Below are 21,738 nucleotides of genomic sequence, written 5' to 3'. Positions count from 1 at the left end.
AATCCAGACACCCAAAGACATACTCATACTCACATATTCATGTACAGCCGCCTGTGATCGCTTACAGATTTCACTGTGAACTCACGGCTAAACTGCGACTAATCACAGATCAAAGTGGCTTTACTGTACAAATCTCCCTGATAAACATACGCTTCTAATTCCAGCAGATCCCCTTTTCCCGGTCACTCCCCCCTCCCAGGTATTTAAAATCGAAACTACCGTAGTGTTAATAAAAATGTTTGTGGAGCTTAGCGGGGGGAGGAAATGGTGATAATTCAGAACATATGGGGATTATTAATGAAGTGGAGCAGGGATAGATGGACACGGAGTCGAGAGAAATGTCAATATTTAGAGAGCAGACGAGAGCAGTAAGAAGGGGCTCGTTTGAAATGTACTCTAGAAAAATTGACTTTTTTCCAGACTAAAGCTGAGACACTTTATAACAAGTAATTGCAGGTCTGCGCCAAGTAATACTTCATTGCTGTAATTTATGTAGTTGGAAAAATGCAGATGGTGAAAAATGAAAACTCTGTACAGTTGTGTAAACTAAATATAGTGACCTACAGCCCATCTACCTGCAGCTCAGAGGTGACAGGGACTCAGCATCTCACTCAGCAGGCTGGATGCTCACTGACTTGAAACCAAGCATTCATCTTCGTTACTTGTTTGTCAGACAAAGTAGTTTTTGAGGCTAATTTAAAATGGAAAACAGCAGAAAGAGAAAAAGAGAAGACAAAAAAAAAAGAATTTCATTAAAATGACTAATACATTTATTTCAAGACAAAACACCATACCATCCCAATGATGTTTGTGGCATTGGGAGGGTATTGATGTGTAAACAGTACAAAGTTACATTTGTTTTTAGTTGTGTTTGGCAATATTGCTTACAATTTGGATTATACACATTTAACCAAATTCTTACAGATGGATAAATCACAGAACACTTTTACACATCAATAGGAAGAGATAACTGAGGATGATAATCATGTGCACGTTTTGTAAATTGTCCTTGTGAGACACCAAGTAGGTTTTGGATTTCCATCACTGCAACTGATCAGATATCAGTCAATAATGCCTCTTATCCACCAAAATGTCTTCACCAAGTCCTTTAGGCACAAAGGGAGGGAACAACTTTACAGTAACAGTCTCTTTGACAAAGTTCAGAGAAACCCTGAATCCCTCAGTCTGTCAGGTGCAATCTCCTTAAAATAATGTCCAACTATCAAGGATTAAAGTTCAGAATTTCCGGGCACTTCACTGCTGAGCAAAACTTTTCATCTGGAAAAGTTGGGACCAGGCTGGACAACATGTTAAAAAGATGTATATTCTGCTATCTGCTTTGGTACAGAGGACTAGATGCTGTCCATCACATTAAACTGCATTGTTATGAGAAGTCAAACTGGAACATTTTATTAATTTAATAGTTTGTTAAACCCTACCCAGTGGTCACAATGTTGTATCCTCCAGTCTGGTGGTAAAATATTAAATACTTTTACAGTTTAGGCCAAAACAATACACAATGATACTGAAGTCTAAAATACAAATTGGAGGCACCCTGTGTAACTTTCATCAGGTTTCTGAAACTCCAAATAAAACAATTTAAAAAAAAAAGAGATAGCTATAGCCCTGGATAGAAATGTAATAACACATAAATATTTACATATTGTCCAGCCTTACTGCTGACACACATTTCTCATTTGTTACAACTTGACAAAACATATGACACACATCATTAAATCATTGAAACAGATTCCTCTCCATGTGTCCTGAATAACATATCTAGGACAAACACACTCTCTGCAGCGCCATGGGAAAACGTTTCCACCCTGCTGATGACTGGCAATGGCAGAAGTCTCTGAATGACAGATATTTCTGTGTGTGTGTGTGTGTGTGGTTGTTCCTTGGCACATGTCTGGTCCTCTGGCTTCATTTTGCCGCTCGGTGTACCGCTGTCAACCAAACAGTAACAACAGGACGATGCAGGCCGAATTCACTATTATTAAAGGCACTGTGAAAACACCAAAAGGAACAAAACAAAAAGTAAACAAATTGAAAAATCCTCAGCCTCTAAATATTACGTCTTAGTATCAAACTTCAAAACTTCTTGGTACTTTTTCTGTGGCACAGAGAATTGAAAACTGTCAAGTACTGAAAGTTTGGTAAGTTTATGTATTCTATGATTAGATATTTCTTGATTTAAACAATCATTTTGCTGATTTTATACTGTATTTTATTTCTGAAAACGTTCTAGCGTGGCTGCTTTGCGTTAAGACAAAATTAAACACTGATGCATGTGAGAAGTTTGGTTTGTTTTTCTTACATAGATAAATGGGGTTCAAAGAAAAACTTTTTTTACCCACAGTGAGGCATCAAAAAAAGCAGTTCTGGTATATGTACCAAAACCTCAGGTATTCAGTGGCATCAGCGTCTGAAACTTTCAAAGGATACTCAGCCCTACTATTCACTCAGCATTTCCTGTGATCTTATACGATTGAATCAATTTTTTTCTAGGGACATAAGGAAACTAGCTTTCCAACCTCTCATGACAGTCCGCACTGAGCGGATGAGATTGAGGACCTGCGCTTTGACTCCTGGATCATCCCCAAAACCTCCAACTCCCTGGTCAACACCCCAGCCGACTGGAGACAAGAGAGAATGAGATCAACAGGGAGGAGAAGGAGGCGGAAAATATACGTTATAGGACAAAAATGTAGAAAGAAGAAAGTAGACAGGAGATGATTTGTTTGAGGAGAAAAGAAAACATGACAGTAAATGTGTTTGTATTTATTTTTTAACCCCTAAGTGTAGTAATGTTCCACACCTAGCTAGCTTAGTGTTTAGTAACGTTATACACCGTTATTTCAATCAAATGTATGATGTACGTTTTATTAAATATGGCAGAATACTTACTTTTGCTGAGAAACCTCTCCTCGTGCAACACAGCGATGGCATTAGTGCACAGAATAGCGGTCTGAATGAGAGAGTACAGTGTAAACGCCATGCTGGCAACTTCTTCTTCTTCTTCTTCTTCTTCGTCCACCACTCCCAGAGATGCAGCTGCCGTAAACAGGCAGCGGAGGTCGTGCAGCAGAAGTAAAGGCCGTCCCTACGTTCACTTCAACCCGCTCTCAGTCTCAAGCTAAGCCAAACAAGGGAACCTTATTTTACATTTATTTCTTTTTGAAAAGTTTTATTTATGGGGGAATCAGGTCACATGTACACATTATGTGTCACCTCCTCCCTTCTCAATCATCTTCCATGAAAAGAGAAAAAAAGAAAAACATATAGAAAAACCAAATCAGAGATCACAAATTCATTTCAATTCATGAAATACATTTTCCCTTTTTTTCTTCTTGTGAACACTGACTAATAAAGCCACATTGACAAAATAATTATGCTGTGGTTGTGTCTAAATATCTGTTTTCACAATATTTTCATTTTTTCATTTTTCTTATTAACTTATCATTGCCAAGTGACCCCTGCTGCTGTTTGTGATGTCTCTTATTTGCCTTCATCTACTCTATGGGCATTTTTATTTGACCAATTCATGTATTTTGCCTATGATTTGTTGAGCTCTCCTATCACAGCTGTTTCACTTTTGCTATCTGTTTTTATCCTGTTAAGATGCAACATGAAATCACTAATTACCAGTATTTATGTGCTGTGACATTTATTCAACGCTCTTGCCTTCAGAAGCAGCCAAGGCATGTAACCTACTCAACTAACTGTTGGTTGTAAAAGTTGCTTGTTCACCATCAGTTGCAGGCTTTAGGTACATGTTTCACCTGAGAGACTGAGAATGAAAGATTTGAGTTGTGACTTAAAGTCTTTAAAATGCTCAAATTTACAAAGTGAGCAGCATTTTTGCATCTCAGTTTTTATATTTATCACAAATAGGAGAGCTGAAAACAACCCTCTTTTGGTTTCAAGAGCATCAAATGATCAAAACTAAGTCATAAAATTAAAATTTGGGATTTAAATAAAAACATTAGCATTGGCTAAAATGATTTCATTTCCATAAACAGCAAAAAGGCCGAATCATCAAACCACATTCTGGTTATTGTATAGACTTTTAATGTACACATAAATAGTAGAGAAACTACAAGAACATATTTAAATACATCTGCATTAACAGTTTATAATGATAACATTTCTCTCAGTAAATGACAACTTTATCCATTCATTCATTTCATTCTATAAACAAGGTGGGTGAGTTCTCCATTTTTATTCTGAGTTCTCTTTTATTCGTCATCATCATGTCTCATTCTTTTTCTTTTAACATTATGACAAATAATACTTTCACAATCAGGGTCTTAGACCCTGATACGCAAATAAATAAATAAACAAACAAACACATATAGATAGACTGACTGTGAGGTTCAATATTCTCACGTATGACATTTTATACAGTCAGGTGAAATCATTTACAGGTAGCTATACAACACTGGCAAACCTCAATCTTTTGCTCCTCATTTGGAGAGCAAACAAGTAGACAGAATTGGCCTTTAAATGTCCATTCTCCATCTGATGACACCCCAAACGCATTTAGCTGATGGTGGTAATATTAACTTCACCTCTGGGTGGAAGCGAAGCCTGTAGGTTGATGGCTAGAAAATTTAGGTGGAGGGTAAAAAGTACCTTCTGGGTGCCGTTCGGCAAAGGATGCTCCAGCTGTTCGATATGCTCAGAAATGAACAGCAGACTGTTATCTTAACTATATGCCGTAGATGTGACACGGGATGTTGTTTTCAGGTAACTTTTCCTCTATAAATAAAAGGTGAGAAAAAAGATTTAATCAGTTGCAGCAACATCTGCACTGAACATTATACTGTGGTTGTTTGTACATTCAGAAACCACTCCCAGATATTACAGGTACAAGCTGTTCTGCCAGTGTACAGTTTGCATAAAGTGTGAACCCATTTCGTGATACCGCCCTGTATTAATACTGCTCTAATTGCATGATTAGGTTTAAAACCCCAAACCACCAATACCTCATTCATTTCCCCCCTTTATTTTGTTCTTCATCTGGCATATTCAAGTTAGGAACATCTAACAGACCAAACTTGGATGCATCAAGTCACCACCAACATCTGACCTCTTCAGTGATGACTGACCCTGACCATGTTGATCATTTGTATTCACAGGGAGGTTTGTTTTGGTCAATAAACACAACTGGACATGATGAGGAGAATCCCTTTGGGATCAAATGTTGCCAATAAATAAAGGTTTGTAAGTCCGTGTCTCTTTAGGGTCCCCATTTGGTGATACCATGGCAACAACAATAATAACAGCAACAATCTTAATGTGAAGTCCGTCCTCATCCACAGTTTGGTGTATGTACAGTTGGGCCAGCAGCAGTCAGAGTCATGGACGATAACACCCAGTCTCACTGTAAATATGACTCTCTCTTCTTGCTCTTCATCTTTTAAGAGCTTGGAAAAGTTCAGAGTTTTTGGCAAAGCCTATAACTGCCTTCCTGGTGGTAAAATTCACAAAATGCAAGAAAGGTTGTGGTTGCTTTGGTCCTGGTTGGGTAAAGCTTTGAGTCTGACTGCCAGCGCAGCATTGAGGAAAGAGCAGGAGTCTTTCTGTTTCCCCTGGTGTCGCCAGTTTGTTCCCCCCTTTCAGTTCAGTCAGGTTGGGAAACAAACTGGACCCAGGGAAAAGGAAACAGGGATGAAACTTTTACCAGCGTGTTACCTGAAAGCAGTACAAGCTGTTCCAAATGTGTTCTTACCAGACAGTTCAAGGCTATTAACAGAGGTTTTACTGCAGAGGCAGAAAAAAATCACTGTCCCAGGAAAACTTATATATATACTATATAGTGTCGTATTCCTTTCTGTCTGTGTCTCTCTCCAAAATTTCAGTTTTTGTGTGACTGTTATTTTGTTTTATTATTGTTGGGACTTTCACAGAAATCCAGGCAGCTTCTTCCTCTTACACAGGATTTTGTTGACTCAGCCTGTAAAGACAATAAACAGATAAAAACCCAACATTAGTGTCATGATCTGGTTTCGTGTTCCTCACAGACTGATAGGTCTTAATACTTTTAGTATGTCACAATGGGAGACTGGTGTCAAGAGTTAACTAGTGAAAGCCACTGTGAAGTGAATTTAAACATGCTTTGCACTGTAGAGAGCTGGACCAGGATAACTAACAGCAAGTTAAACAGCAACAAGTCATTGAATTTCACCATTTGCCATGAAATCACCACCTTGAGTCAAAGAAAACCAGTTTGATTTGCAGATACTGTATGTTTATACCTGGTGTGGCTGTAAATAGTCAAAGCTTCCAAAAAACATCCTGAAAAAAATAATGTATTTTGAAGGCAATTCAACTTTGCAGAACTTACTCTAGCTGATTTGTGTTATAAATAATCTAATGTTTACATCATCATATGACAATTCATGTCTCATGTCTATTAATAAGCTCCATTATTAAAGTCATGAAAAAAATCACCTTTTAGCTACTTGTTGAGATGGGAGCCGATCTTTTCTTTTCTGATGATGTTTGCGTAGGGAATCTGAAAGAAACAAAAGTTAAAGACACATGTTAGATTAATCCTGAACAAACAAGATTTACACACATAGCTATCTATCTTTATATATGCTGTACAGTACAGAACAATGCAGTATATGGCCTTGTAAACTTTGTGATAACCTTTGTAGTAGCTCAGATGTCACACTTTTCACACAAAATTGTTTGTTTTACCATTTTAAGACACACATGACCCCCAAATAATTGGTCACCTGTCAAAAAGCCACAGCCAAACACTAAAAGCATTTGACTGCAGCCTTACTTTAGAGTTTTAATTAAAATAATGTATTAATAATAATGACATTATTTTGTCCCAAAAATAAATGTCTCTAAAACACATGTTCCTATTTGTGAAAAGAAACACGTTACTGCAAATAATATTAAGATTACATTACAGTTATACTTTAAAAATGTGAAATAAAAATTTCTGGGCAAAGTTTAGGCATGAGATTCAATCAAAATTATAAAATATATTGCAGCTACATAAATCTAAATTTTGCTGGAGTTCATTTGAATGTCTGTGTGAAATTAATGTGTCATTACTCTCAGACAGATCCATTTGCTGGTTCCAGACACATTTGTCAATTTTAAATGTTTTATGCGTGCATGTGCACTTCAGTGTGCACGTGCATGCTTATAAATGAGCTTGAATGCCTGTGCAGTCGCCTGCCTTTGTGGTTACACGCGTGCAGCGTGCTCTTGTGTGTGTTTTGGTGTATGTGCAGGGTTTGCGATCATGTGCATACGAGCGTGCACAGTTGTTGCATGTGTCAGAAAGCAAAGACAAACACCGTCTGTCAGCCTGTCTGCCAGCTGCTCCGGTGATTGATGTGGACGGAAACACTCAGACGGCTGCAGAGGAACTTGTCACCCATGAAAGACAAACTAGATGATTGGCTCTGTCTTTTGATGGACAAATAACCAACAGCACAGGTGTCCGGTTGAGTCCTATTGATTTGTTCTTCATTTAATTTCTGTTTTAGTTTTAAGACATGGCTCAGGATTTCATATTAATATCTACAGTCTACCGTAGTTGTAGTGCTAATTGAGTTGTTATTGTCACATTTACTCATGTGTTTTTGATTTCTTCTTTTCCTGTTCAAACTGTATAACTATATTTTATTGAAAAGTGCTTCATAATTGGTCTTAATTATATTCCTTCTCAAAATCATTACCGAGAATGTTTTTCAAAGCGAACAGTGAGACTTTTTTAAATTCATGTATCTATAAAAGGATGTTTTATTTGTCATTTAAAGACGTAGCAATGCTATTTATTTTCCATCAGTGTTCAACACTGATTGTATCATTAGTAGTCTTACCATCTGTAACTGTTGGACCATCTCTTCTCTGTAGGCGAGCTCTCGTTTCATCTGGTCTTGGAAATTATCTGAAATTAGCATAAAAATCTATGATTAGCCTGAGCAGTATTATCATTTGAGTAGCTGATCAAGTACAGTTATAAAAGACAGCCGATGAAGGAGAGAAAAACAGGGGAACGAGAAAGGTAAGGGGGGGAGACAGGTACGGAGGAGAAAATGGAAACAAACTTAAGAAAGACAGAGAAGGAGAAGTTGCCCTTCAGAATATGAAAAGGGAAAGTGACTTGAGGAAGAAAAAAAGGACTTACGAAAGACAGGAAATGGTGAGGTGCCCTTCAGAGCGTGAAACTCTTGCTCCAGTCTCCTCCTGAAGTCGATCTGCTCCAGCAGAACCTTCTGGAGCTCCTCTGCAGGAGCAGGAAGGAGGAAAAGGAAGACAGATGAAAATAGGAGGGTGAGAAAGAGAACAGGGGATTGTCTGTTAATAAAATGAAATAAATGCAGTAAAATATATCTTACCCTCTGTGCTGTGTATGTTTTGACTTATCTAGTCAATATAAATCAATTGGGCTAACAGGTTTTCATGGCCAATCCAGCTGAGTGGTGTGGGAATGTTTACCTACAACCTGTGTTACTCAAACAAATAATCTTTACCTTTCTCCATGTTTTCAACGTCCTTCTTTAGCGGCACAGGAGAGGCAGCACCTTGGCTTTGATCACCTGAGAACATGGAGAGACTTAATTTCAGATTTTTGTCCCACATATGCCATACTTACTGTTAGACACAGTTACAATATATCAGTAACATTTGGCACCGAGAGTCGTTGTTGTTCCATTCTATTCTGCCACAACACCAGAGTCACATAATCATAATCTTGTCATGGACTGACTTCCCATTAGTCTTGTCTGATTGTATCTTTGTGCATCCGCTCTTTATTTTTGCATTAACTGTGTGAACCTTTCTCCATCGCCTCATCCTCTCTCCAACTGCCCCGTCAGTCTCAGGTGGAGTGCTGTAATTCACTCTTTGGCCTCTGGGTGTCAGTGTAAGTTTGTGGTAACAATTTTTGACTGCACCGTAGATGGACACCTTTACTGCATTCACTCCCTGACATGTTCAGTCTCTTCTCGCTGTCAGATCATATTGCTTTCTATAAGAAAACAAACGAACACTACTTGTGTTCAGAAATGAAATTGAATGTGTAGCTCTTAAAACTCTGAAGTGAAGGTCTGTGCTGAAAATTAAAAGTTGAAATGGCCATTCCACCAATTTTGCTCAGAAAATGTCAAGCTTGCAGGTTACTGTTGCATTATAATGTCATCAATGCTATTTTTTGGAAGGTGAATTGTTTTGACTAATGGCTATGAAAACCACATTAGATCGAACAACCGTAAATTCATGTGAAACAATATCTATGCAGCATTTCATCTGATGTCTGTTTTGTCTGTGTACTTTTGTAAGTCTTTGTTGCTGCTGGAGGCAGTCTACATGTTGCTTTCAAACTTCACCATCTTCCATCTTCCTTTTCTTCAAACAAACATCTTCATCACATGCCGTTTTCAAATGTACCAGTTTGGAAGTTTCTGTATTGTTCTGCGTGTATGAATGTGTTTGCGCTAACGTCTGAATTGTGACAATGAGGCATTGTACGCCTTAAATGAAGCGATCCAGCAAACTCGATATGTATATTCTCCTCCAGTCATTTCATATTCTGGCTCCTTAAGCCTCCCCATGCTTCTCTCTCTCATTTAGAGCAGAGAGAGCTCTCCTCTCCTCTCTCTCCTTTCCTCTCCTCTCTCTGTCTCATTTGACAAGCAAATTTGCAGACAGTGCCCGAGGATAACAACCTCGTTTGACAGTCAATTAACCGTGAATAGTCAAAGCCAAGGCGGTTTGCATTACATAAATGGAAAATTAGATTATTTTTTCTCCCTAGAAACAGAGGGAGAGTTTAAAGACAGTGGAGGGGGGGTGGTGGGACTCGGAGGAATCAGGCCTTCTAATCACGTAGAGCTTCCCACCGCCCAGGGAGACGTTTGGCAATCAGGGGAAAGGTGGTCTCATTTAATTTGTTTCGTGTAATTTTTCGAAATACATTATACATTATGCGCAGGGATCATTACGGTGTGTGTGTGTAGGGGTTGAGGGAGTGTGGGGGGGGTAGATATAAATGTTGGCACAGATGTCATAAAGCACTTTTAATGTCTTCCTGACAGATATAAAAAGGCAATAAGCTGTGATCTTTTTCAAACGGGAAAGGGTTCTTTGCGCTGAGGAAGGAAAAAAAGGCAATTATGTCGGCGGGGATATGGGTCTAGGATGGAGATTGCCAGCGCGGCTGCTTATCTCTGAGCTGATGTTTTCTTGTTGAACTATAACGGCCCCCCTAAGAGTAACAGCCCCTGCGACAATGCCGCCAAAGAGAGCAGCTGTGGCAGAGCGGCGGCAGAAGCAGCTTTCCACTGCTGTTTCATCTCTCTGTGTATTTATATGAATCCCTTAACTCACCTTCTGAGAGGAGGAGGAGATTAAGGTGGATGAAGCTGAAGACTGAGGTGCTTTAAGTATTCTGAGTCTCATTTGTGTAATAAGACAAAATGCCATTGTAACTTATGTATGAAAAGTCATATTCTTTTCCAAGTGAGAGTTTTTTAATCAGCATGGTTTGTTTTATGTATGGAAATGTTTATACGGTGTATATGCATCCACACTGTGTGTGCTGAATTACAACAGTACAATGCAGTTTAATAAAACAATGTGTTCATTTTTGATTTACCTTCCAATATTGATAATTCTGCATATAAATTATATTCCTGCTTTGTAAATAAGTTATGAGAGATTGTAGTTCTAATTTGCCAACTTCCATTTACAGTAAAAAGCTGCCTTTGCCAGTATTAATTGTGTTTATATTTTAAGTCTTGAAGTAAATGTTTGATCAGGATTCAATCTGAAGTTCATAAAGACCTCAGAATTGCTCTGCGATGTCAGCTTCAAGAAAAACGAAATGCAGAAATTAAATTAACCTTGCCACCCTAATAATTGTACCTTTGGGAGTACCTAATATTTTAAAAATCTTCTGTCTTATTTTCATTGATTAAGTTTACCGTCTGCAGCTGCTCTGCAACCACTTAGAAAAGAACATAAGCGAGTATTTGTACCTGAGCTTTCCCTCCAGTAGTCGGGCGCTGACGTCTCACTCTCTGGTACAAAGAAACTATTCTGCTCTTTGTTTTCATCTGCGAGAAAATGAGACAGAGAGACAGACAGGAAGAGAGTTTCAGTAAGGCCCATTGGTTGAGCTGGTTATCCGGACACACGGAGATAACTAAGTGTGTGCATGGTGTGTGTCCTTTGTGTGCATGCGTATGTGGGCCATGTGGCCGTGTGTGTATGTGTGTGTTTGTGAGCACACCACCACAAAACACACACAAGACATTTTCTTCAGCGAAAGGGTCAGAGTGGGAGATGAGAGGAGCAAATGAAACGTCACAGGAATATGAGCCTCGCAGGGACACAGAGACACTATAAAACCACTCACTCAGACACTAAATGAAACAAAGATGCTATAATACAACTGACTCAGATGTCTGATGAAATAGATAGTGTGTAACAGTTTGCTAAAATAGGTTGTGTAATGCTATTTGATGAAACAGTGTAAAAGCCTGTTCAAACATTTGATGAAACCAAGACAGTAAATCAACTGCAGGGTGAAAGATTTTGTGTCAGGCAACTCATGCAAACAGTACAGCAAGCAAAGTGATTTTTGTAGATTATACATAAAAAAGAAGCTGTATTTTGGTTTTTGCAAATGCTTAATAGTGTATGATGTATTAACAGATTCATGTAGGATCTATCGGTAAAAAGAAAATAGTTCCTACATGAAACTGCTCACAACAAGGTCTGTGGATTATCTTGAGTAACCGGCTCGTGATTTCTGGAAAGTGACATTGCTGTTGAGTTTTTCAAATGTAGTTTTTTGTTGCTTTGAGCACCACAAGCCAAGTGCCATATAGTCCCAATGTATTAAAAAAATGCAGATCTCTCCAAAACTCAGCAACTCACACCAAAAGAATCTAGACGGATAAATAGCATTACAGGTAAGAGGAAAGATATGTATTTTTGATTTTGCGGCAAACTGTCCCTTTAAGAGAACAGTATTTTACAGTTTGAAATGGGTGAATTGCACAAAACTGATATATTTCATTACACTTTTGATCAGGCAGCAGTATCATGTAAAACAATGTTTGTAAGAATTGTTTTATCTTTTATCTAGTGTGTAATCTACCGTTATAGACTTTTTCACCTGTGCATCAGAAAATATTAACAGAAGAGGTATAAAAACAAAAGATTAAAATGTCTGTGCTCACCAGAAGTGCTGAAGTTGTCTTTGGTTGCGTACGCAGGTAGTCCTTCATCTCTATTTTTGTGAACCTGGAAACAACATAAAGTCGGTTAGAATCTCATATACCTGTTATTCATTATATTGTTCAAACAGAGCAGAACATATGTCCTATAAGGGAGAGTAATGGCTGTGTGATTTGGTTCTCTGATGCGATTCTTATTTTTTATATCAAAATGGGTTTTCTTTTTTATTTTAAGTACCTCCTATATTTTGTTATTAATCTGGAATATCTGGATTTTTGTGAAAAATTTTACTCCAAATGTCATCTCCTTGGTTGGCGCTATGCTTTTTATCAGCCAATGGTGGCATTCATTTGTAATGATCTATTTTGGAGTATATGGTTAAACCCTCTTTTCCCTCTCTGTCTCTGAAATCAGTTAGAAGCAATTGTAGTATGTTACTCAATAGATGATTTAACTTGTTCTGGTTTAAAATGCTCCTCATAACTCTATCTCCCTCCTCCTCCTCCTCCTCTCTGTCGGAAGCCTGGTTAATGTGGGAGTCGACAGGTTAAAGATTAGAGTTGCCCTAACAGGCTGGGGTGACAGAGGGAGAACAAACACACCGTGGCCATTAAACAATCCACACCTGGGCCTATTAGCCCGGATCAGAGTGGGGTGACTGTTTCAATTTCTACAGGGAGAAACCAGCCTATCAATCTGCTTATGCAGATCACATCACTGCCTGACTGCAGCACCATTTAAATAATAATTAGCTAAAGTGGCTTGGGGGGATATTTACGTTTTTGTAAGCTGGGTCCTCTCTGTGAGGCGTGGCGGAGATGGAGAGAGGCAGGCTGGCAGGAGGGGAGGCAGGCAGGCTGGGGGACTCCTGCTGGATGGGGTCTGAGGAGGTGGGAGAGGAGGTGCTGGGATACCCAGCGCCACTCCCTCTCTCCTTCCTCTCCTCTCCAGAAGTGTTATTCAGTGCAGGGAGGTACAGGTTGGTTTGAGTCTGCGGCAGCCTGTTTGTGAAGCTCCCATCCTCGTCCTCGTCCTCCTGCTTTGACGACTCCACATCCACCTCCCCCTCCTCCTCACTTTCCACTCCCTCCGCCTCTCCGTCACCTCCGCTTTCACTTCCATAACTACAGCTGCTGCTGGGCGATAGCCGCTGGTGGTGGTCTGACCCGGCAACCACGACCTCAAAGTCCTCGTCTGTTGCCCCAGTGACTCCTCCACTGTTGCTGTGGAGCTTGGCGATACTCTCAGTATCCTTAATGACGGGGCGGAAGGCCGATCCATAGCTCGGCTTTCTGTTTTGGAGGGTTGAGGTGTCCAGGAGTTTGAGCCAGCCCTCTGACGTCACAGGGCGAAGGTCTGGGGTTACTGTTGTGCACTCTGGGTCAAACAGCCCAGTCCTAGGTGTGGTAGTCCCGCTGCCGGGGGCCATGGTTGTGCTGACACTATTTCCGTTGCCAGCTACAGCGCCAGGCTCGCTGGGGTCTGAGAGATCCAAAAAGGCCTGCCTGAGAGAGGGGTTGTCTGCCAGGGAGGAGAGGGCACTGGGCTGAGGCTGGAGGTAGGTGGGGACAGGGATTCCTCCTGCCGCTCTTGGTGGCCAAAACATGCAGAAAGGAGGATAAAAAGTGTCTTTGCGGCCAGGCCATAAAAGACCTGACAACCCTGCTCCTTTCTGCCCAACTGAAACATCACTGTCATCTTTTTTCTGCTGGCAGAGGCTGAATGCTGGGAAGGGGTAAGGCGAGGGGAAGAGCGACGTGGGAGGAAACTTCTGCAGCATGCCGAAGCCTTTGCTTGGGACAGGAATGACAGGGTAGCTACGTGGTGTCTTACGAGGAGACAGACTGCCTCCATCCAGATCATCCTCATCTTCATAGCGGGCTCTTTTCTGAGCACCCAGGTCAGGTCCCATCATGTGAGGCACCACCGAACCTGGGAGAGTCTTCATAGGACCCATGGAGTGACACTGGGCTGAAGAGGGCAGCGCTCTCTTCCGGCTGCCTCCATTGAACATAGCTTTGACGTCTTCCCATGCGTAAATTAACTCATCAGGTGGGTGTTTGTCACTGAGTTTGAGGTGTCGTCGCCAGGAGTTAAAGTTGGCAGCGTCAGGCTGGGTGTACTTGGCGTCTGGTGTGCGGTGGGAATGGAAAATGAACTTATTTGGGGAGAAGTACATGTTGCAGAAGGAGCACTTGATGCATTTGGCCCTGGAGCTGTTGTAGCGTGCCGGGATGAAGTTACCACGGCAACCCCAGGCGCACTCATGTGACACATCGAAGGCAAAGTTGTCGGGCAGCTTCGGCGGTGCGTTCTCTCCCAGGAAGGACTTGCAGAGGCGCTCGGCTTCACGTTTAGTGATCATGCCACAGCGGCGTGACGAGATGGGCATGGCACCGGCCCGACGAAGAATCTCCAACTGAACCGGAGTGCACTGGACACAGGTGATACCCAGCGCCACACGACGATTATGGATCTCATTATAACTGTAATTTTTGAGGAGAGTGTTGGAAATCTGTGCCAGGCAAAGTCTTTCATTGTTATCAATGACCAGTGATACAATGGGAATGCCGTACAGGATGACCTGGCCAACCTGGTTGGGCTTGAGGGGTGAGGAGGAAGAGGATGGAGAGGGGGATGATATGGAAGAGGATGAGGAGTGGAGATGGGTGGGTCTGGGTGGAGTCAGGGGTTCCTGCTGGTAGGGGCCTGTTGAGCTCGTCATTATGATGTCATTAGGGCTCGAAAGATGGGTCTTGTCCATACTTGGAGGAAAACTGTTTGTAGAATGACCTGCATGAAAAGAAAGGAAGAAGGAAAGAAAGAAAGACATTTGTTTTAACCATAAAAAATCCCTCTTTACACACTCATGCCTTTTCTCTTTGCATTACACATCACATGAAATGGCTAATGACTTATAATATACACTAATTCTACGACATAAGTGTGCCCAGAAATACTTTGATGATGTGTGGAATTTGTGAAAAAAAGAGGGAAAAAATAAAGTGCATATTGAAATACGTTATTATTATTATTATTAATTAAATGCATCTCACTTAAATGCATCTTCCCAATTTATAGACAAGCACTAAATTGTTTTTATTTTCTTTTTCTAAGGAACTGACTAAAAAATAGATTTGCCTCCAACACTCTTACAAAATGATTGAGGGCACAGACAAACTGTAAACTGAATTAAGATACTGAATTACCATCGCTCTGTCATACAAAGTGAAGTGTTTTGTTGACAGCTAATACAAATACAATTTTTTCATGTAGTTCCTCTGCATTTGAAAAAATATCAAATCAGGAACATCAGTCAATTATTTTATTTTCCCCAAAAATATAGCCTCTGTTGCATTTTATAGCTCTTCATTCAAAGCTCTAATGTAATGAGCGTGTTTGCCTGCGTGTGTTTTCAACAGCAGTTGGCCAATGAAGAAACTATAGAGAATGATAACACACTCTTCTAAAATAATTGTTACAATGAAAGTACAATATTATCCAAATTTACCTCTAAATGTACACACACAAATTAAGGTTTAAATTCTGTGTTTTGACATATATATTAAAATATTCTCTTTTATCTAGAAAACATTGTAACCTAAAAAGTCAATCCTTGACTACCAGTGTAAGATAAAAGGAAACACACACAGCACACAGACACAGTATTGACACAGTTTAGGTGGCAATTTTTGGCAACACACTACAATTTTGTTTAACTATTATGTCAACCTCATTTTCCTATAAGAAAATTGTTTGTGGCACTTTGAGGTGGTGTGCCACACTGTCTAGTCTAAATACTGTGTTCCTTCATCTTTTTTTAAAGTCTTCCTGTATATTTGGATATATTTTTAAAAGCAGTATCATGAAAATGGCAGAAAATGTACTATGAAGAGAAAGTGTGAAAATGTTTTGCTGGATATTTTCATGTGGTGGGTATTATTTCAAATAATTATACTGTAATGTTTTGAATGTACAATACAAAGGACGCTTTTTAACTTTATAGTAAAAGTCTGTTTGGGAGTGAATACTTTATATTACTTGGAAAAAGGCTTTATTATTTCATAAAGATGACAAATTCTCATTTTACCTACAGCACACCATTTTAAACTCTTTTGTGCAACACATAAACAACTACTGAAAAAGAGAAAAATTGCTTTCAGTTTTTTCCAATAATTTCAGGAAATGTTTGTTTTAACAAATAAATTTGTAATACATTTATGACCAATTATTTACACATTAAATTCAAGAAAACATTAGTATAATAGCAAAATATAATACGGAATTACAAGATGTTTAGATTAAACAGTTTTTTTTTATTGGAACAATTTGTTACAGCGCAAGATGGACTAATTTGGTGGAATTGTATGGGCCGAACAACAGGCTGAGGAGGAGCAGTACACAAGAGCCAATTAACCAATTAAACAACTCAAGAGTTCAGAGGTTGGCTTCAAATGACACAATATATTGAAGTATTTAGATTTTTATAAATTCAGTTCAGCCCAAGTTTAATTCCCAGCAAAGTAACAGTGGGCCTATAGGCCTTTATTAAACAAGCAGCTTGTCAGTCAGGCATCATGTTTAACCTATCCATGGAACAATATTAAAGGTAGACTAAACAATAGGCTAAAGGTTTGTTTATCTAGTAACAAAAAATGCAAGTAACAAATAATAATAATAATGATAATGATAATAATAATAATAATAAAAACACGCCACTACCCCACAGTAATTCTAAATTAGGCCTATGCTTAATGCAACGGAATGTGACATATTCACACACATCTTCTCAAGCATTTTCTTCTTTAAATAATTTTAAGCCTGTTTTCTGTCCCACACAGTTTTCGTTAGGTAGTCCACATGTTAACAACATTTTTGCTAACTTTACAGCTGAAATGGTTGAGCAGACCTTACCTCTGACTCCCGGGAATAATCCCAAAACGGTCACAGCGTCAAAAAATATCCCCCTCAAGAGAGAAATCGATTTATCCTACACAGCTCTAAAAAACTCATTTTTATCACCTAAACTAACCGATTTCACTGACTTATATCCGGGAAACACATGGAATCGGTACCGGCTTTTGTCTCCAACTGTCGAGTGAGCTGCTTGTGAGATGTGAGTAAACTGCGACGCTCGCGCCGGCTTTATTCGCTTCTCAGAGACACCACGCGCCGTCCTAATCCGTCTCTCTCTCTCTCTCTCTCTCTCTCTCTCTCTCTCTCTCTCTCGACCACGCAACTGCCTTGGGTTTGATTGGCGTGCAGCGCGAGCTCAGCCCACCGTCCGGGACACACACACACACACACACACACCCCTACACCTTCAGACACACTTTATTCCTCCTCTCCTTCACGCGCTGTGCTGCCCCGTCCAACTGAACAGCCAACATGACGTCTTGCTAACTGCCACTCAAATGCTGGAAAAGTCAAACCGATAGCATGGAGGGGCGCACGAGCCTGGGCTATACACATTCGCACGTGCACGAAATTACCCCCCTGAAGTCTCAGAGGATGAAACTCTAAATATATCTAATTCTACACTATGATGACAACATGGCAGACCCTGGGCAGAATTTTTAATTTAGCATCATTTTAGCTAATTTACTCACTATATTAGTGACTTAATGAATATTACTTTTAAATTAATGTGACACTGCATGCAGCTCTACAACCAGTCATGACTACAGCACAAGTTGTTGCCATCAGATGGGTGTCTGCTGGTCGACTGCACATGCTTGAGGGGGGGTCTTTGACATTTAATAGTTTGGGAAACCCTGTAATAAACAACAAAGGCATGTGACTTTTGATACACAACCCCTGACTTGCAAATTAATTACCAACAAACTGATGTTAAAAGGACTGCTGGCATCAAACACAGCCAGCAGAAGAGCTTGGCATCAGAAATGTGGCTTTTAAACACAGACACAGTGTGGAGTAAAACATTAGCCTGACCACAGGGGCCAAAGAAAGAAAAAGTAAAGGCTAAGACAGGAGACAGACAGTCAGACAGACAGGCAGTACAGCTGATACCCACATTCAACACTGAGAAGGCTTTTCGAAATACAACTCTCAATGCATGTGCAGGTTGTTCCCAGGAGATAAAAGGCAGCAGGAAACATAACCTATATCCTCTGCTCCCAGCTAGCGCACAATGCTATGAAAGGCAGTGACAATTCACATGAAGAGGGCCCTCAAAAATTGCAGTGTAAAATTATTTCATTTAACAAAATGGGGGGTCCGGATCAGTATTCTCTCTGGGACCCAGGAATTCCTAGCTTCACCCCTGCTCCAAGCTCTTAAACCAGGCATGTTGCTCCTGCTGCTCAATTACTTCTTCCACTAAAAATATGCAGGCAAATTACAGATATGAAGGCGCAGACCTAAATATGAAGTCTATAACCCAGATATTAGCTGCCTCATAGTCATCAGCAAATGTCTGAAGGATGCAAAAAAGGATCTCATTTCACTCTGCTTGTGGATACAATGAAGTGGTGTCCCAAATACTGATTGTCCTTGTTAATTAAAACAACTTAATGAAGTTGTTTTCAGGACAAATTCTTCTGTGGTCCATGTTTCATGTCTGGAATGTAGAAAACTACAAAAAAAAAAAAAGATGAGGCATGAATGAAACTTTCTTAGCTTTGCCTGATGCTGCTGTTATTGAGGCATATAGGCCTGTATGCATTCTGATTAAAGGTGAAATAAATAATTACCATGGCCAAAACAAGCAGGGATGCAATGAAGCAGCTGGTATGGCTAATGTGAGTTTATTTCAGTAGCACAGCCTGTGAGCCCTACATAAAGAATTTAAGGATTCCTTCACAAAGCTGAGGTCTACATTGTTACCTTAATTTGCCTAGTTTTTGTACTCTTTTGTGAGGAATTTGGTAAGACTTAAAATAGACATGGGTTATAGTGAGTTATAGGCCTACTTCAGCGTCTGCCATTAATTTAAGGGTGTCAGAACTTCCTTTTCTAAATGTTGTAGACTCAAATTGGAAACTCATCTGAGCTATATTATCTATAAAAGCTATAAACTCAAGAAAACACTGAATGTTGAGAAAAAAGTATTTGATCCAACTTGTTTTTATAATTCTAAATATATCTGTCTAAGCAATTCTCAGTCTGGATGAAGGGCTGTTAGATATTGAGACAGGCTGTAAATTATTCCCGCCCAATCTTTTCTCAATAGCATCTTGATAAACATGACAGGGTCACTTTTGGGCTGCGCGTGTATGCGTGCAGCTCGCGCGTGTTTTTGTGTGTGTGTGTGTGTGTGTGTGTGTGTGTAGCCTAAGCGACACAACAGAGAGCGTGAGCCCCATCTGCTCCTTTTCAAACCAATTTAGGCTGTCACCGCGCGTGCTTTTGTCTCGCGGACGGACGCCACTGGAACACTGCGATGGGACAAGAGGGGGGCCACGAGCGCGAGGCACGCACGGGCCGCAGCTATTAAAACGGGTGACGTCACAATGGAGAGATGAGTGGAAATACTAATAGGATAAAAAAAACAGCTAGAGTAGCTTAATAAACAATCATTTTCCGTACGAAAAATCCATTTCGGCAAATCTTGTTATTTCATAAAGACGTAAGTGTTGCGTTTATGGCCTTCTGACTTCCATGGTACTTTTATATCCAACGGTAAAGGTTAGTAACTTAAAGGTTAGTTCAACCTTTAGCCGCAGGACAGATTTTTTTAAAGTTTTTAATCCACATTTAGACATTTCCTGCAGAGTTATGTGATGTTATAGCCTATTTCTAAAACATGTTTGATATAGGATGTATATGTTTTATTTATTCATTTGTTGGAAGCTTTGATACTCTCTCTCAATGTGGAATCTTCTATCATAATAATAAAAACCCAGTGAACGAAGTTTATGGCTACACTGACATATGTAATAAAATCTCAATTACTGGCGAATTCCCTGTTTTAAAACGACAATAATGAAACCATTGGAAAGAGCATAATGATGCACAACTCTCTCTCTCCCTGAGAAAGATGTCTCTGACATCTTATCAAAAGCAGAGCATGTCTAAACCATGTGAAGCAGGAAAAGGCTTATTGGAATACAATAGAGCTATTAGCCCCTTTGGAATACATTTCACTTTTTTCATAATGCATTAGCCGGTCGCCCTACTGAGAAATTAATCATGCGTTTAAAGAAAGAATTGCTTGTGTGACCTCGAAGGGTCAAACCAGGGAGAAATAGAGAGAGAGAGCGAGAGAGCGAGCTCAAAACATAATAAATTAAGAGCTACAACACTAAGTGAGCTTGAGACATTTAACATCAAATATGTCAATAAATGAAACATGCCCCAGGTGAGTGATTACCATATTGAAATGCATCACCTCCTTTTCTCAAAACGCACTGGAGCAAGCCTGAATCACCACACAGCATCGCTTTCATTTGTATTATTAAATTATTTCCCCAAAAAATGAATAGCAGCTTAACTATTTAATCATGTGTGATTGGTTTAATAAAACAAAAAGTATTTTTTCACTATTTTACTACTGTCTTTTCTCACTCCAAATTGTTTCTTTATTTAAAAGTGAGACACAATATAAAATATACCACAAATCGGTATTTAACCATGTGCCAAGCGACACATTCCAGCCTACCCTGTAACAACCCACAAGCGCTTTTATTAATTTATTGTGGATATAAAGGCAGATGTAGGCTACAATATGGTGCACAGTCGCCCTGCATGCCCCAGTTTTAATCCTTACTTAATGCATCTTTTACTGAATGGGAGTCTTCTGCTCATCTGCAGTGAAGATTTACTGTGCATTACAATTAATACACATCTTAAATAAATTGGAGAAAATAATAATGACGATTATTGACCTTGTTTTTAAGTCCGCCCATTTCCCTTGATGAGGAAAAACGCATTCATGGATTTGGAGAGGGGAGTGGGTTGTGCGCGCGTGCGTGTGCGCCTTCCGCCGTGCCACCATCACTCCCTCCTGTTAGGCTATATCTGTTGTACTGCAGTATCAGTACACTAATGATAATAAAAGAATGGCAGAATATTGTTAGTCTATTCACAGTAATAGTGTTTATCAAATGTGCATGTTATTGGGCTACACAGTGCATAAAGCAACGGGCCGCTGTGTATTACATAATTTTATTCAATTTCCGTTTTATTTATAATATTATTTTAAATGTTACCAGCACACACAGCACATGTGTAATATCCATAGGGTGGGCATGTAGAGCCATCTGTTCTAATTTAGCTTTTATTTGTCATGTTTCTAGTTTGACTGTTCCCGTACAGACGCGGTCCTGTGAACGATGCTGTCCTCAGTTTGTTAGACGTGAGCTCGCCTGAGGCGGTTGTACCAATTAGCACGGCAGACCGACCACTAAAGATTCCCGTATTTCATCGAAGATCTGGAACATTAGCCAGAGAGAATCATTGAAAAATTATTCTAAAACAAAAACACATGATGCAATGTGTGTGTCAGTGTTTTTTATAAACCATAACTGTACTATAGGCCTTAAATCGTTTATTAAT

General features: G+C 39.8%; 2 protein-coding genes across 3 annotated transcripts; both read right to left on the bottom strand.

Moving 5' to 3' along the window:
* Positions 1 to 747: 747 nt before the first annotated feature.
* ier3ip1 (immediate early response 3 interacting protein 1) lies at positions 748 to 3,071 on the bottom strand. Its single transcript, XM_044173096.1, has 3 exons — positions 2,911 to 3,071; positions 2,538 to 2,639; positions 748 to 2,008 (listed from the first exon to the last, which is right to left on the bottom strand). Exons 1-3 carry the CDS (start codon positions 2,999 to 3,001, stop codon positions 1,953 to 1,955), a joined length of 249 nt encoding a protein of 82 aa, XP_044029031.1. The 5' UTR covers positions 3,002 to 3,071; the 3' UTR covers positions 748 to 1,952.
* Positions 3,072 to 4,051: 980 nt separating this feature from the next.
* Positions 4,052 to 17,419, bottom strand: skor2 (SKI family transcriptional corepressor 2). 2 transcript variants are annotated; one of them, XM_044173077.1, is made up of 9 exons: positions 17,137 to 17,418; positions 13,001 to 15,015; positions 12,225 to 12,288; positions 11,016 to 11,093; positions 8,511 to 8,576; positions 8,165 to 8,263; positions 7,857 to 7,924; positions 6,460 to 6,523; positions 4,052 to 5,962 (listed from the first exon to the last, which is right to left on the bottom strand). In XM_044173077.1, the coding sequence occupies exons 2-8, from the start codon at positions 14,984 to 14,986 to the stop codon at positions 6,467 to 6,469; spliced, it is 2,418 nt and encodes an 805-aa protein (XP_044029012.1). In that variant the 5' UTR covers positions 14,987 to 15,015; positions 17,137 to 17,418; the 3' UTR covers positions 4,052 to 5,962; positions 6,460 to 6,466. The 2 variants fall into 2 exon arrangements, with proteins under 2 accessions (XP_044029012.1, XP_044029013.1); XM_044173078.1 differs by lacking the exon at positions 4,052 to 5,962 and adding an exon at positions 5,996 to 6,303 and having other exon boundaries at positions 17,137 to 17,419.
* Between the last annotated feature and the right edge of the window lie 4,319 nt (positions 17,420 to 21,738).

Source organism: Siniperca chuatsi, linkage group LG18 (assembly GCF_020085105.1).
Source record: "Siniperca chuatsi isolate FFG_IHB_CAS linkage group LG18, ASM2008510v1, whole genome shotgun sequence".
In the NCBI taxonomy this organism is placed as follows: domain Eukaryota; kingdom Metazoa; phylum Chordata; class Actinopteri; order Centrarchiformes; family Sinipercidae; genus Siniperca; species Siniperca chuatsi.
This window is presented reverse-complemented; position numbering and strand designations above follow the sequence as displayed.

Bases quoted from the DNA above. Each gene is read 5' to 3' on its own strand.
- skor2 (XM_044173078.1), bottom strand. From the start codon at position 14,986: ATGGACAAGACCCATCTTTCGAGCCCTAATGACATCATAATGACGAGC. The intron at 12,289-13,000 runs GTAAATATCCCC...TGTTGTTTCCAG, and splicing joins AGGACCCAGCTTACAAAAAC to GTTCACAAAAATAGAGATGA. The intron at 8,264-8,510 runs GTAAAGATTATT...CTGCTCCTGCAG, and splicing joins CGTTGAAAACATGGAGAAAG to AGGAGCTCCAGAAGGTTCTG.
- ier3ip1 (XM_044173096.1), bottom strand. From the start codon at position 3,001: ATGGCGTTTACACTGTACTCTCTCATTCAGACCGCTATTCTGTGCACT. The intron at 2,640-2,910 runs GTAAGTATTCTG...TCTTGTCTCCAG, and splicing joins GGAGAGGTTTCTCAGCAAAA to TCGGCTGGGGTGTTGACCAG. The intron at 2,009-2,537 runs GTTGGAAAGCTA...GTGTTTTCACAG, and splicing joins AGTGCGGACTGTCATGAGAG to TGCCTTTAATAATAGTGAAT.